This window comes from Periplaneta americana, chromosome 6 (genome assembly GCF_040183065.1).
Source record: "Periplaneta americana isolate PAMFEO1 chromosome 6, P.americana_PAMFEO1_priV1, whole genome shotgun sequence".
Lineage (NCBI taxonomy): Eukaryota > Metazoa > Arthropoda > Insecta > Blattodea > Blattidae > Periplaneta > Periplaneta americana.
In genome coordinates, this window is record NC_091122.1 from 172,341,231 (window position 1) to 172,358,445 (window position 17,215).

The 17,215-nt window shown below is 37.3% G+C and overlaps 1 protein-coding gene across 2 annotated transcripts in view; it reads right to left on the reverse strand.

Annotated features, from left to right (window-relative positions):
• The window catches only part of shd (cytochrome P450 family 24 subfamily A member shade), a 159,951-nt gene that overhangs the window by 100,267 nt on the left and 42,469 nt on the right, over positions 1–17,215 (reverse strand). The window contains exon 2 of one of the 2 annotated variants that reach the window (XM_069829561.1): positions 6,156–6,244. The exons of the other annotated variant lie outside the window; for it this stretch is intronic. Within the exon in view, the coding sequence (XP_069685662.1) occupies positions 6,156–6,217 (62 nt within the window). The 5' untranslated portion in view covers positions 6,218–6,244. The remainder of the gene's footprint in view (positions 1–6,155; positions 6,245–17,215) is intronic. 2 annotated transcript variants of the gene reach the window in all.

The following is a 17,215-nucleotide window of genomic DNA, read 5'->3' on the forward strand; positions in this document are numbered from 1 at the left end:
TTACAGAACAATTCCCTGAGAAATTGACACAATAAATTATAAGCCTCATAATAAATAATGTTAGTAAGTAATAAAAATAGTTGTTTTGTAATATAACTATACAATATATACAGGTAAACAACATTTAATACTTAAGTTTATCATCGAACACAAGTTAAATTTGACAATAATTGTGTATTACAGTATAATCGACTAATCGATTAAATTCAAACAGTTAATCGATTAAATATTTTGATCCATCAACAGCACTAGTTTAAATGCGACAGGCTCATGTCAGTAGAATTACTGGCATGTAAAAGAACTCCTGCGGGACAAAATTTCGGCACACCGGCGACGCTGATATAACCTCTGCAGTTGCGAGCGTCGTTAAGTAAACCATTTTTTTTTCCATTACAGAACAAAAGGCATTTACTGAGCCAACGGCCAGTACAGCACAGCGCAGCACGTGCAAGTGGCACAGAGGCGTCGCGATTCTGTGCCCGCGCTGCCCGTGCCTTACCGTCCGCTCGACATCCTAGGAAGCAGTTATCCGCTTCGCTCTGCAACATTTGTGCAGTTTAACTACCTGTTGGAAGCGCTGCGCTCAGCCCGTCTTCATGTCAAGGTCGGCGCGCGTCTCGAGCCGGGCCTTGGGCACTTGACCCACAATAAACCGAACGAACGTCTTTTAATAGTTCCAGACGACATAAATTCTACGCACGCAATAAAGTCAGTTCTGCGGAACCGAGTCGTTCAGACGCCGGGAATGCTTGAGGAGGGGGGTACTTGCCAAACGCGAGTAACAGCTATTTCGAGCTCGGGAGGTAATAAACTCTATTCGTCTGTTTATCACACCTCCCATGCAGACTTGTCAGCATCCGTAAAATTCCGTCAGAAAATCTTTGACATTCCATAATAATAAATTGACTGTTCTCAGTGCTGTAGTTGGGACGGTACGCAGTACTGTAAAAAATAAAAACTCGCTGTTACCGATCCGAAAAAAAAATATGTAGACTCGAAAATATATTAATTATGTTCAGAGTCCGGAAGTTTAGGCATTATGAATCATTAAAATAGGCAGGCAAAAAGGCATCATAAATAGCTAAAATAGGCAGGCAAAAAGGCACCATAAATAGCTAAAATAGGCAGGCAAAAAGGCATCATAAATAGCTAAAATAGGCAGGCAAAAAGGCACCATAAATAGCTAAAATAGGCAGGCAAAAAGGCATCATAAATAGCTAAAACAGGCAGGCAAAAAGGCATCATAAATAGCTAAAATAGGCAGGAAAAAAGGCATTATAAATAACTAAAATAGGCAGGCAAAAAGGCATCATAAATAGCTCAAATAGGCAGGCAAGGAGGCATCATAAATAGCTAAAATAGGCAGGCAAAAAGGCATCATAAATAGCTAAAATAGGCAAGCAAGAAGGCATTATAAATAGCTAAAATAGGCAGGCAAGAAGGCATTATAAATAGCTAAAATAGGCAGACAAAAAGTCATTATAAATAGCTAAAATAGGCAGGCAAAAAGGCATCATAAATAGCTCAAATAGGCAGACAAAAAGGCATTATAAATAGCTAAAATAGGCAAGCAAAAAGGCATCATAAATAGCTAAAATAGGCATGCAAGAAGGCATTATAAATAGCTCAAATAGGCAGGCAAAACGGCATCATAAATAGCTAAAATAGGCAGGCAAAAAGGCATTATAAATAGCTAAAATAGACAGGCAAAGAGGCATCATAAATAGGTAAAATAGGCAGGCAAAAAGGCATCATAAATAGCTAAAATAGGCAGGCAAAAAGGCATTATAAATAGCTAAAATAGGCAGGCAAAAAGGCATCATAAATAGCTAAAATAGGCAGGCAAAAAGGCATTATAAATAGCGAAAATAGGCAAGCAAAAAGGCGTCATAAATAGCTAAAATAGGCAGGCAAAAAGGCAATATAAATAGCTAAAACAGGCAGGCAAAAAGGCATCATAAACAGCTAAAATAGGCAGGCAAAAAGGCATCATAAATAGCTAAAATAGGCAGGTAAAAAGGCATTATAAATAGCTAAAATAGGCAGGCAAAAAGGCATCATAAATAACTCAAATAGGCAGGTAAAAAGGCATTATAAATAGCTAAAATACGCAATAAAAGGCAATTACAAAAACCTTGCACTAGACCCACTACCTTCCACTTTCCACAAAGGGATTTATTTCGGCAGCAAGAAAAGCTTTACATAAGTCGAATGACAATTGAGCTTTTCGACTCGATGTTGCAATTACTGTTGGAAGCAAAGAAATCTTCTTCCCATTAGCCTTGAAAAAGTGCATTTTTATGTTTGGTTGTACTGATATGTTGCGATATGAAATATATAGCTACAACAACGTCGCAATGAAAACTAAAAAAAAAAAAAATAATAACCGTTAAAAATAACGTTAGACCCGCACTCATTGTTGCCTTGTCAAATAAACACAAGCGATAATTAAAACGCTTACTGTTATACATTTTTGCACGGCAGCACTCATTGTTGCAAAGAGAATATGAACTGACTGAAAGACAATAATATACATTCGGTGAAGTCACTTTCATTGTAGCGGTTATAGAAATAAATTAAAATATATCTGTAGGCAATTTTTAATAATAAATTAATAAATAGTAGATAAATAATCAAATAAAGGCAAAAAAGCATTTATTTTGCAAATTAGGCATTTATATTAAAAAAGGCAGAAAAGGGCAACATAAAACTGTGACGTTTCAATCACAAAGATATACTTCGTACAGATTTACTTTCAAAATGAAGATAGATTAAACACATTTAAAAAGGCATTCTGCCAAAATTCCGGTGTCTGATGAGCTAAAAATCACAGAAAAATGACCTATAAATCGCCCTTAAATTTCTGAAAATATGACATTAAAATTTAAAAAATGGCCGTGATTTTAATAGTTAAATACAAACAGAATAACAGGACAATCCATCTGTAGAAAATACATTCTCACCAAACTCAGTCACTATCACAAAATAATTAGAGTAGGCCTAAATGTATTGTGTATGAATAAAATATGTTTTTTTTTGTCGATCAAAGATTCGATATTCTTTAACACACCTCGTATGTCAGATATTGGTTTTTGTTTAAAAAAATAATTTCATAAATTAAAAAAAAAAAAATTCTGAGATTGCATTTTAACTTCGTTTTTTTTTTTTCGGGAAATCAAAAAATTCCGAAGATCTCCGGAAATATTTAATTTAGACAATTTTAGGCTCAAAAACACAAAATAGGTACTAATGAGTAACATAGGCATTTTAGGCGCAGTTAAACTCTGCCAGGTGGTATAACTTTTCATGAAACGTGTACCTACATCAATGGTTTTTATTTATTCCTTTAGGCAAATCTAGAAATAAAACCTGAATCCGAAGTCTAATCATTAGCATGATCATCCCTCAAGTCATTACTACTGGTTAGCAAAACAGAGGTTGCTACTTTTTGTAGCTCCCAAAATTCAGCACGATGTTGGATAGCACCGGACCCATACACTGATCGAAATTTTGTGAGAAAATTCCTTACCCAATGAGGACTCGAACCAGCGCAAATTCCGTAACGTGAATGCTAGACATAACGCTTTAGACCACGACGTTACGGCGCGGAATAGGTAGATAAATGGGTAGTTACGTAGGTAAGCAGATAGGCAGAATACGGAACCCTACCATTTCTAAGTAAGCCATGCCAAACATTTGATCGTCTGTAAATTTCATCGCCTTTGAGCCTCCACTAAATTGTGCTCCACGGATATGCATTTAAAATAACTTATTAACCCTTCGGCGGGCGCGTCTTTTCTGGTAACACTACCAGGCGCGCGGAGCACACTGTGCGCCACACAATTTTTCATTAAAAACGTCCTTTTCTATAATGCTAACTGAATATTTTCAAAAGGGTTCTTATACACTTTATTATTATTATTATTATTATTATTATTATTATTATTATTATTATTAGTATTATTATTATTATTATTATTATTATTATATTCTTACTGTTAGGTTTCGTAACAAGCTGTTTTTTTACGGTGATGGGTTGTACGAAATGGAACTATAAAAATTGGAGATTTATCCTTCGAAGAGGTGGAAAAATTCAAATCTCTTGGAGCAACAGTAACAAATATAAATGACACTCGGGAGGAAATTAAATGCAGAATAAATATGGGAAATGCCTGTTATTATTCGGTTGAGAAGCTTTTGTCATCTAGTCTGCTGTAAAAAAATCTGAAAGATAGAATTTATAAAACAGTTATATTACCGGTTGTTCTGTATGGTTGTGAAACTTGGACTCTCACTTTGAGAGAGGAACAGAGATTAAGGGTGTTTGAGAATAAGGCTCTTATGAAAATATTTGGGGCTAAGAGGTATGAAGTTACAGGAGAATGGAGAAAGTTACACAACGCAGAGCTGCACGCATTGTATTCTTCACCTGACATAATTAGGAACGTTAAATCCAGACGTTTGAGATGGGGAGGGCATGTAGCACGTATGGGCGAATCCAGAAATGCATATAGAGTGTTAGTTGGAAGGCCGGAGGGAAAAAGACCTTTGGGGAGGCCGAGACGTAGGTGGGAAGATAATATTAAAATGGATTTGAGGGAGGTGGGATATGATGGTAGAGACTGGATTAATCTTGCTCAGGATAGGGACCAATGGCGGGCTTATGTGAGGGTTCCTTAAAAGCCAAAGTAAGTATTATTATATTCTAATACAAAGCGAACACTCGGATGGAGGAATAGCGCGCGCAGAAGAAATAGAAACTTATGCCCTCCACACACAACCGGAAAATCACGGCATGGCGCCAGCCGCAGGATTAATACAGGGACATCATTTTATTTTTACTAACATTTCTAATATTAACCTGGCTATACCTTGTTGAGAACCGAAAACACCGTTTGCTACCCCCTTCCTCGGCTGGAGTTCGATGATACTGGCGTAAAATACAAACAAATCACTTTACTAGGTATAGGAGGGAAGAAAAGTAGTTCATCCATTTACGTCAACTATGAAATATCGCGCTTTTGACTTTCATAATTTTCATTAAGTTTTTGTTTAACCAAAATACAGTACAGTATTAACAATAAGTGTTGTTACTCACGAACTGAGTTGTCCATGCGAACGTATTCATTATGCAGTGTATATTGTACTGTCTGCAGCACATTAGCGTACAATATAGAGAATGAAGTTAAATTGAAAAATAATCATAATATGGATATTTAAACACATTTTAAAAAAATGGTGGCCGTTCATTTCGATACAGGCTGCAGTTCTTTTGTGCATATTATCGCACTATAGACTATTGTACCTAATCCCAATTACCAGTTTCGTCCTTCATACCAGTATCTCATCTTGAAATGATTCTGTACCTACTCTATAAAAGAGTACCTTACGTACTGTAAATTCAATCTTCACTTCTGCGCTATCCAAAAAGATAAAATTACTCAGACATGCTATCTATTGCCCGTCCAAGTGGTTATGTCGCAGGGTCGTAGAAAGGGGGGGGGGGAACCAGGTGAGAGTTAGTTACTTAACGAGGCCCTTTTATTTAACTTATTTTAAGCAGTTGTATGGGTATAATATTACGTAGACGTCCAATTCCTAACAAAAATTAATGTACTCAGAAAAGAACTAAGACAACCCAGCCATTAGCCTTTACAGAGAGGCGAATAGAAGCTGGTGGGGGAAACCGGAATGCGACGTAGGCAAATGCACGACAGTAACTGAGAAAATAATTTAATATTGAAAGTCCTTTCGTCACTGGAAAACGCGAACATATTTTTGGAACGTACTGTTTACTATGACCGTATGGCTACTATGACTGTATATGCGGTCTTGGATCTGTGTTGAACTTCATTAGTAGAAGGGGTGGGAGTGAAGTACATTAAAAGACTCAGGTACAATAAAAATTGAAGTAAAAATAAAATGATGTCCCTGTACAACCTATACAGTACCTACGTGTCATGATGATATACGTCATTTATAATGCGAATTTGCTGTCTGGACTCGACACAAGAAACAAAAGAAATTAAAAAATAAAACCTTGGGTTGAATCCGGGTCAGTTTGACGTCAAGCAGGACAAAGAATTTTATTACTCCGATATCATATTACTGTCACACGAGGCCCGTCTTGAAGCCGATGCGATGGCACTACTCACCAGGATTGTAGGGCCTGTGATGTAGGGGGATGAATAAGATGTCCTTGTCTCCCAGTTTCCATTGCCAAGCGTTACATAGAGCCGTAAAACTGTAACATAAAACCAACCGAATAAATTATTTATGATAGAGTGGTCTGTCTTATGTGTAAGCGGAAAGACTGGACTGTAAAAACAGGCAAGGACTGGGAGTCTACGACACGCAAAATTCAAAGGATCTTACTTGAGGAAAAATTTCGATTAATTTGAGCAAAATAGTGTTAAAAATTTGACCACATAACCCGAACGAAGAACACCGGCAACTTTAAAAATTTGTATGAGATTTTATATTTTGTTTTCATGCGGCTAAAATATTGTATTCTCGCGTCTCGAATTATCGGTACTCGAAGAAGGTACTTACTTACTTACAAATGACTTTTAAGGAACCCGAAGTTCATTGCCGCCCTCACATAAGCCCGCCATCGGTCCCTATCGTGAGCAAGATTAAACCAGTCCCTACCATCATATCCCACCTCCCTCAAATCCATGTTAATATTATCCTCCCATCTACGTCTCGGCCTCTCCAAAGGTCTTTTTCCCTCCGGTCTCCCAACTAATACTCTATATGCATTTCTGGATTCGCCCATACATGCTACATGCCCTGCCCATCTCAAACGTCTGGATTTAATGTTCCTAATTATGTCAGATGAAGAATACAATGTGTGCAGTTCTGCGTTGTGTAACTTTCTCCATTCTCCTGTAACTTCATCCCTCTCAGCCACAAATATTTTCCTAAGCACCTCATTCTCAAACACCCTTAATCTCTGTTCCTCTCTCAAAGTAAGAGTCCAAGTTACAAAGCTATACAGAACACCCGGTAATGTAACTGTTTTATAAATTCTAACTTTCAGATTTTTTGACAGCAGACTAGATGACAAAAGCTTCTCAACCGAATAATAACAGGCATTTCCCATATTTATTCTGCGTTTAATTTCCTCCCGAGTGTCATTTATATTTGTTACTGTTGCTCCCAGGTATTTGAATTTTTCCACCTCTTCGAAGGATAAATCTCCAATTTTTATATTTCCATTTCGTACATTATTTTGGTCACGAGACATAATCATAAGTATTTTCATTAACAAGTATATTATACTTTACTCGAAGAAGGTACACTTGACACAACTAAAAGAAAATTGTTAATAAAACACTTCTTTTGTTGAAAGGACGATAAAATGTTCGGCATGGCTTCCTTCTGGAGGGAAGTATAGCTGTTGATCCAGTGACTGACAGCATGTGAAAGAATCCCGTCCAGAGTAAAAGGAAATCCGTGGCGCTACAGCCCTGAAGAGCGAAGTCCGACCGCTGCTGGCCTCACGTTCACATGCCGAAGCAGAGGTGGACGATCATCCAACCAGAATGGAGGTATCGTGTGGTTAGCACAATGATCCCCCAGCCGTTATAACTGGTTTGCTGAACCGGATTTTCGCTACCTATCGTAGCTCCCCAAGTACATCACGATGCTGGGTGAGCACCGGTCCCATACACTGGCCGAAATTTCATGAGAAAATTTCTTCCCCCATGAGGACTCGAACCACCGCGCATTCCGTAACGCGAATCCTAGGCAGGATACCTTAGACCACGACGCCACGGCGCGGGACCCATAACAGAGTACTGCAGACAAAATTTGTTGGTTATTTTTCCTCCACGTGGAATTTCGATGCTCAATTATCTCTGCAGTTCCAAGCGTCCATATACAGGGTGTTCATAAGCAACACCGAGATATTTTCATTTAATAAAGCGAGAGACAATTGAGGGCTTTGCCGGAAGAAAGGCGGATAGACCTATACGCCCTTCTTCGGGAAAACGGTTTAAACTGTAGTGAATAATTATAGTAGCGAAATTTTGTTTTGATTGTACTGTACATACCTGCAGGACAGGGCTGCGTGGATGTATTACATTTTATTCAGGTGCGTTTTAAAATCTTAGATTGCATGTATCTCAATTCACTATATTGACGTATACGCCCTTTTTCCGGCAAACCTCTCAATTGATTGTAAAGAAAATAATTTTAACGGAGAATATTTAGAGCTAAACAAGAATTATATAAAGATAGTTAGCACATGTAAAAGTAGTTACAAAGGATTTTACTTTGTTTGTTTTTGTTTTTTTTTTTTAATTTGAAAAGTTACATTAATTAAGGCCTCATTAATTTTTAAAAATTAAGAAAAATCGCATCTCATTCGCAGATTAATACAGGAAAATACTTCTAGATACATAAATTAAATTATATATGTAGATATCGCAGATTTTTTTTTAAATATTTTACTAAAATTATTATAAGCGTTTACTAAAATATTAAAATTTACAGGTAATATACACCAGAATTACCTTAATCTGTCTTAAAAATTACAAATGAATAGCTTTAAAACTTGATGAGATACAGAGCAAAATGTGACTGCTGTACTTTATAGTGCATTTACATCAGCCGTGGCGAAAATGTAATCGTGCGCCGAGTTACTGTGTAACCTGCAACGTGCATAGCACCTGTGGAGGGAGGCGGACACCCGAAGGGGAAGTGGAGCAACTGTCTGACTTATTAACGGATTTTCATTTTCCTCACATCAAGCACTTAAATATAATTTTATACAGTGCAAGGCTACAAACTAATGTTTAGTACGTGTAAAGAAGAAAGAAATTAATAAGAAAACATAGGACACATTATCATAACCTAAAATTAACGATCTTCAGAATGTCTCTGCGACAGAGTTTCAAAATCAGGAATTATGTCACTTACTGCCAGTCGTAGTTGATCACGAAGTTATTTATCTGTCAGTCGTGATCTAAATTTGGTTTTCACTATTTTCATTGTTGAAAATAATTTTTCATAAACGTAAGTTGCAGCGAACATGGCTTCAACGGAGCAAGCGAAAGAACGAAGCTTCGGATATTTATTTTTTGACAAAGATTTGAAAAGTTCAACATTTGTCAAGTCCTTACATCTAGCTTTCATTTAACATTACATTTAAAATCTGTGAGTTTAAATTGAAGATCTAACCGCATTAGTCGTACATCTGCTGAAAAAGGATCGACGTACAGAGATGATGATGATGATGATAATAATAATAATAATAATAATAATAATAATAATAACAATAACACTTAACCTTTTTAATGTTTCATGAGTGACATGTAGTATAATGCCGTTTTATGTTACACAGCCGTTTTCCTCGTAATACTTGTGAACAAATCATACATTTAATATTCTCATCATATTGGCAGCAAAAAAATGCGTCCTCCCATCCTACTTGAAACTTTCGTTTTTGTAGAGGTACATGGTTTCGAGAGAGATAATGCGACGATACGCCACTCGCAGGTCAGAGACAAATACAAATGGAACGGAGTTTGACTCCATTGAGTGAGAGAGTGGGGGTTGGGGGAGATAGGAAGCAAGAAAAATGCGTAGCTATCATTGCGAGCCACAATGTGCTCCCGAGTCGCATTTTCGCCACGGCTGATTTACATGCTATTTTCCTATTAAATTCACGCCTTACGGTTTGAATATTGATGTTAAATAAAGGAATGATAGCTGAAAAGGAAGGACACACACATCAAACTTGATTCACGCCATTTTTTGTTTAATACAAATTGAATTTGGTCTCGCCGGGGTCCGATCCCCGAGTCTCGGGCTGAAAGTCTCAGCACGCGTGGCTGTAGCACCAATCGCGTCGAAATTGTTTGACTCTGAAGGGCCGGGCGCACTCTATCTGCTACCTCAGCAGTCGCCACCTTTCTTGCTTTCTCCAACGTTCACAAACTGATGAGTATTTACTGTCATTCTCGTGCGTATGTCTAAGGGCTTTTACCTCGTAATATTTGTTATTCTGGCTGTCAGAACAATCTGTCAGTTCAGCAAGGTAAGTGCTCAAGACACACTCGAGAGGTTTGTGTATGCACGCATGTTGGTTGAAACACGTGATTGAGTAGAACGATGTTGTACAACTGATGGCTTTTTATACTTCAAGTTCGAGATTCAATTCTCAGCCATCGGTGTAGCTCAATCGGTAGCGTATTCCCCTGGTGATCCGGAATTGCACTCGGGCATGGGTGCGATCCCCGCTTGGGCTGATTACATCCGTAAATCCGTGGCGCTACAGCCCATGAAGGGGCAAGACCGACCAGCCGGCTGCTGGCCTCACGCCCACCGGAAGAGGTGGACGATCATCCAACCAGAATCGAGGTACCGTGTAGTTAGCACGATGATCCCCCCAGCCGTTATTGCTGGTTTGCGATACCGGAATTTCGCTACCTATCGTAGCTCCCCAAGTGCATCACGATGCTGGGTCCCATAGGCCTACACTAGCCGAAAATTCATGAGAAAATTTCTTCCCTCACGAGGACTCGAACCAACGCGCATTCCGTAACGCGAGTCCTAGGCAGGATGCCTTAGACCACGACGCCACGGCGCGGGACAGGGCTGATTACATAGTTTTTTCCGAGGTTTTCCCCGACCGAAAGGCGAATGTCAGGTAATCTATGACGAATCCTCGCTCTCATCTCGCTAAATATCATCTCGCTATCACCAATTCCATCGAAGTTAAATATCCCAATAGTTGATACAGCGTCGTTAAATAACCAAGTAAAAAACCAGTTCTATTCTCGAGTCTCAATAATTGCTTTTGCATTAGAAATCTACTGGCTGTAACAATCTATCTTTCATCAATCACGTATTTCTTTGGTCGTTCCGTACTTTTGCCATTATGGTGTAATCATCACGAATTTGGGTGTCCAAACAGCAATGGCTTTCAAACTGCGTCGTAGATGATCTCTAACTGTTGTGTAGGCCTACATTAAAACCGGTTGCTACTGGCTACTAAATTAGTAGCTAGAAAGATTGCTACAACAATTTTTTTAATTACATATGGCTTACAATCCCCGCACACTCGGCCATTTGTTTTGTTTGTTTTTTATTTATTTATTTATTTATTTTTTTGTAAAAGAAAAATTGACTATGGAATACTTTTTACATTCTCATAGGTCTATGTAGTATGTGTTTAGTCAACAGTTCGAAGACTGGTTGGAACCTCATAAGTGACACCAATAAAGCATCACTAATGAGGCAACTAAGCCAGGAAATAATGGATACGGTGGCCAGTTTCTTCCCCATCCATTGCCTACATTGCTAACTAGTTACATAGCTCGCTAATCAGACTTAAGATATGTAGTACATACATAAAGAACATATTTTGATTGTGTAAGAAAAAAATCGAGATTTCCGCGGATTTCCGATATGTAAAAGCTCTATCCTTGTAGGAGAGAACTCCAGACAAAATTTACTGGTCATTTTCGCCCTGTCAAAATTTGGCACAGCTACAATCCACACCACACCCATCGTTGACTGACAAGCAAACATTCTCATGAAGGCAGATAAAAAGTTTTTTTTTTTTTTTTTTTTTTTTTTTTTTTTTTTTTTTTTTTTTTTTTTTTTTTACTCTCCTTGCAACTCGTTAATAATGTCAAAACAAGTGCTTATATAAATTTTGGTCACTCGAGCTCAATTACGAGGGGCTCCAGGAAGTAAGTTTTCCTGGGGCCGTTTACAGAAAGAAAACACAACTTCATAAAAAGATTTATTGGAACAGATACAGCATAGAGCAATTGTTGAGCTATTTTTCAACATATTCCCCACCGGAACTGAGACATTTCTATCATACCGTGGGATCAACAGAGAGGTGCAGACGGCTGTCACACGCTGGTTTCGATCCCCAGGCAGTCTTCTACGACATAGGGATACGAAAGTTAATCCCACGGTATGATAAATGCCTCAGTTCCGGTGGGGAATATGTTGAAAAATACCTCAACAATTGCTGTATCTGTTACAATAAATCTTTCCCTAAAATTGTTTTCTTTCTGTAAACGGTCCCAGGCAATCTTACTTTCTTCACGGCCCTCGTAATTGCGCTCGAGTGGTCAAAATTTGTGTAAGCATTTGTTATGATATTATTAACATGTTGGAGGTCACCGGTGTAGCTCAGTCGGTTAAGGGACTTGCCTACCGATCCGGAGTTGCGCTCGGGCGCGGGTTCGCTTTCCGCTTGAGCTGATTATCTGGTTGGGTTTTTCCCGAGGTTTTCCCCAACCGTAAGGCAAATGTCAGGTAATCTATAGCGAATCCTCGGCCTCATCTCGCCAAATATCATCTCGCTATCACCAATCCCATCGATGCTAAATAACTTCGTAGTTGATACAGCGTCATTAAATAACCCAGTTAAAAAACCATGGTGGAAGAAAAAAAGTAACTTTTTATCTTCCCCCGTGAGGATGTTTGCTTGTGAGCCAGAATTGGCAAAGAATGTCACAAAAACGTTATAACAAAACCAGTCACCCAGGGGAGGATAAAAATGATGGCCATAATTCACACGAAACACGTGTGTAAACCGCGGGTGATGATTCTCAGATCTGATACCAGGACCCAGCCACGCCAAGGAAGTGTGAATTGCATCTCTTTCATCGCCATTCACTTTCAGCACGGTTCTTAAAGTTTGTGGCTCTAAACGGGTAAGAGGAATAATGCAATGCTTTCATTTCTGATAACATCGGTCGTGTATGGATTCTCATCGCCGTTCGTCGACCCCGCACAAGTCGTCGCAGGGAAGTTTCATTTCGCACAGCAATTCTCTGCTATGCAATTAGCGCCAGTCTCACTTCGATCAGCTGGAAATCAGTAAGTTACGTAAACGTATTTTCTCCTTACTGCTTGAGCACAACTCTGCCTCATGATTTTTTTATTTTTATCCGTTATTTAACGATTATTCTTATCAAATACGCTGTCAGCTGGAGTCGATGTAAATGGGTGATAGCGAGAAGATATTCTGATGAGTTGTATTGCCAAGGCATTACCTGACATTAGCCCTACAACTGAGGAAAACTCGGAAAAATCTAGACAGGTAATCAGTAAAGAGCGCAAGTGGGGTACGTATTGAGAGAATACAGATTTACTACACAGAGTGCTTTATTGACGTCACGAGTGTGGATGGAGTTATACCTCTTAATTACACTGACATATATTAAGTCAACTGCCAAGGGTTCGATCCCCGGCGACGGTGCGAATTTTTCTCCTCTAACAGATAAATTCTGTAGAACTAAAAATTAATCTTTACGTAGATTCTTCGCCTAACAGTGCATATACTGTGGAATCCCGGCCACCAAGTCACTCAATTGAGTGCGCTCCTTGTGTAATGACAGTTAACATAGTCAACATAGCCTATATGTGTCAGGCCACAAAGGGAAAAACACTAGAGGAGGGGGATTCGATCCAGTGCTGTGAAACTTTTGCGTAGCTCAGTGCTTAGAGCGCTTGGACCCGAGTTCGATCCCCGGTGCCGGAGCGAATATTTCTCCCCTAATAACCATTGTTACCATAACAGATAAATTCGGTAGGACCAAAAATTAACCTTGTATTGTACAAGATACAGTAATGGGGGAAAAATTGTTGAATATATTTCCAAAAAATTTACTGCTGTAAGGAATACCTAACCCCTTGATAAAATTCATATATAAAAATCGAAATAATTTTGAATTGTATTCTCATAGTTATGAAACAAAAGGTATGAATTCTTTAAGATTGTTTGAACCAAAATGCAACACTACTACAGTATTTAATCATAGTAGTAACTTAGGCCCAAGAATATACAACAAATTTATATTTAAATATCCTAATCTTGTCAATTCTAATAGTTCTAGTATTAAATTTAAAACGTTATCTATGGATGTATAAAAATTTAAATATTATACATTTAAATTTATATATTCTTATTGCGTAGTAAACATAAGACAAATTGTATTGCATACTTCTTAATTTCAATTCAGGAATCCGCCCCTGAGCACGAGTTGTACTCTTTCATGGGCGAGCTAAAGTTTTTCTGTTTACTGTATATTGTACTAGTGGCTTGTGCAGAAAATGCTGCAAACTAAGTTCATTAGACGTTCAAATAAACATTTTTCAGACTTATTTTCAATGAAGAATACCAGGCATTCTGAAAGTTATTTGCTTCCATACTAATGAAAGATACTCTCTCTCGAGCCAATACTGAAGAGAACCACGCATATAAATATCTACACCACACCGCCATTAAATATATTAAAAAGACCAAACCCCACTTGATTAATAACTATAAAAATATTTGATTTTTAATAATATTATTATCTTACGTAAGTTTTATAGCTTTCAGTAACATATACTATATATACTGTATAGCCGCCACTCAGTAAAATATAGAAATCAAAATCTAATTTAAGTTATTCTCTACATCTACTTATATAATCCCAAAACGTTTCACTTTCATATCATCAATATAGCATTAATATGTATAATTAATGAAAAATAGTCACATCATGACATTAACTACAATAATATTTCATTTCTAATGGTAATAATGTCATCAAACCACCTCAAGTTTTGTAGTTTTTAATATCCAATATACAGCTGTACCCAGAAAATTACACACCACAGAATCGAACCTCTAAATTATTTTTATTAAGTTAAGTTTTTAATAACCAATTTAATTTGAGCTCTAAATATGTCAGCATTCTTGCAGATCATGGCCTTCGTGTAATATTGTTTACTGTAGTGTGTGTTTCGTTTTATTCTGAAATGCAATTAGCTAGTTTAGCTAGTTCTCAAAACTGACGACAGATGGATTTTGGAAAATAGGAAAATTATGTTGAAAAATTGACATTTCACTGAAAACTACTATTTTTCTGAAAAACTTTGAGTTCCAAACTTCAAAATGAGGGGTCTTTTATTAAAATCCGTTCAGCCGTTTTCCCGTAATTTCCATTACCAGTTCAAATTATATATATAGATTTTATGTTACAATTATTAGCAAAATAAATAAATAAATAGACTTAATATCTCAAATTTGCATTTTTTAGATTATGTTTTCCCCCTCCTCCCAAAAAAAACCCTTCAATTTGTGGATGAGTAGTTTGCCAAAACCGGGGAAATCAGGAGTAGAGTGTTTAGCTGCGAGTGCGGAACCCAATTCGTGTGTGAATGAGTTAACCTTGGCTCTCCACAGACAAAGAAACTGGCAAGCACTACAGTCTACGGAGTAACGCCTAGCAGGAGTCATACTACAGACTTAACGAGCTAGACAGATAAAAAAAGACAAGTGTGCAGTACACACGTGCGAGTGTCGGAGCTATCACAAATAAATAAGGGAATCCGTGACTGGAATCGGGTCACGAAATGTATCAGATTCAGCTGCAGTCACAGTCCGAGACGCGATGGCGACTGATAGCTCAGTTCTCGCCTGCTCTTCTAATCAGCTTATCTGCCGGAACCGGCTATTATTATTATTATTATTATTATTATTATTATTATTATTATTATTATTATTATTTGTATTCCACAGATATTGGAGAAAAATGGGAGTATAAGGGCACAAAACATCACTATTCATAGATTTTAAAAAGGCATGTGACTCGGTTAAGAGAGAAGTTTTATATAATATTCTTATTGAATTTGGTATTCCCAAAAAGCTAATACGATTAAGAGGTTAGGTACAGCTTAAAGGAGTAAAACTTTGGAAATATTCAACATTTTTTTCCTCCATTTCTATCTTGTGCAATAATGAAAATTAGTATGTGTAAAACACGTCATTCTGCTATATGATAAACATATTTTTACGATTTAAAAAAATATATTTATATATATTTTTCAAAATTCAAAGTTCACTGTGCAGTGATGAAGCGTTTCCCTCATAACTCAAAAAGTATCCAACATTCTGTGATGAAATGTTTTGTGTGTATTTATGCATATCATATCTACAATATGGTGAAAAATCACTCCTCTACCTTCGATAGATTGTCTGATAAAAATAAATTCATTTTTAAAAATGCTCAAATATCTAACACAAAATAAAAAAAAAAAGTAAAGGTATCCCCGTAATATGCCATGAAGGGACTTGGGGGGCATGGAGGTAAAGCCCCATGCTTTCCATGACCTCAGCACTAGAATGAGGTGGTGTGATCGGCACCACGCTCTGACCGCCTTTTACCCCCGAGAAAGACCCGGTACCGGTACTCAATTTTATAGGAGGCTATATAACACAAAATTAAAAAAAAATGTTTATTAAGGAATATAGTTGAAAGAGCATGATATTCTAAACATGAATTTCAACAATAAAATAAAAGAGAGAGAACATGAAAAAGTTAACAAGTTTATGAGTTATGAGGGAAACGCTTCATCACTGCACAGTGAACTTTGAATTTTGAAAAAAATATATATATAAATATTAGTGTACAAGATACAGTAATGGAGGAAAAAAATGTTGAATATTTCCAAAAAATTTACTGCTGTGAGCTACACCTAACCCCTTAATTAAAATGTGTCTCGGTGAAATGTAGCCTATAGCAGAGTCTGTATAGGTCAGTTTATGTCTGGCGCTTTTCCAACTCACAGCGGACTAAAGCAAAGAGATGCACTATCACCTTTACTTTCTAATTTTGCTCTAGAATATACCATTAGGAAAGTTCAGGATAACAGAGAGGGTTTAGAATTGAACGAGTTACATCAGCTTCTTGTCTATGCGGATGACGTGAATATGTTAGGATAAAATTCACAAACGATTAGGGAAAACACGGAAATTTTAGTTGAAGGAAGTAATGAGATATAGGTTTGGAAGTAAATCCCGAAAAAACAAAGTATATGGTTATGTCTCGTGACCAGAACATAGTATGAAATGTAAATATAGTCTGCCATTTATATTTCTTGAAAAGGACATCCTTTAAATGACTGCAACTGATATGGAAATATGGTTCGTCAGACATCCACAAAGTATCAATAAAGTCTTCATCTTCATCCATACGACTTAAATCTCCTCACAAATCATCTTTTACCTGAGAGCACCTCAATGTTTTAATTGATGTACACTGGCGTTCAAAGATATCTGACTCTACTAATCGATAATGATCGATAATTTGTTGGTGTAAGCACAGTCTACTATATACAGTCCCGAAGCTTGAGGTGATTTTTTGCAAATCTCGTGATAAAGCGCTCCAAGCGGTTAGCAACTAGAAACAAT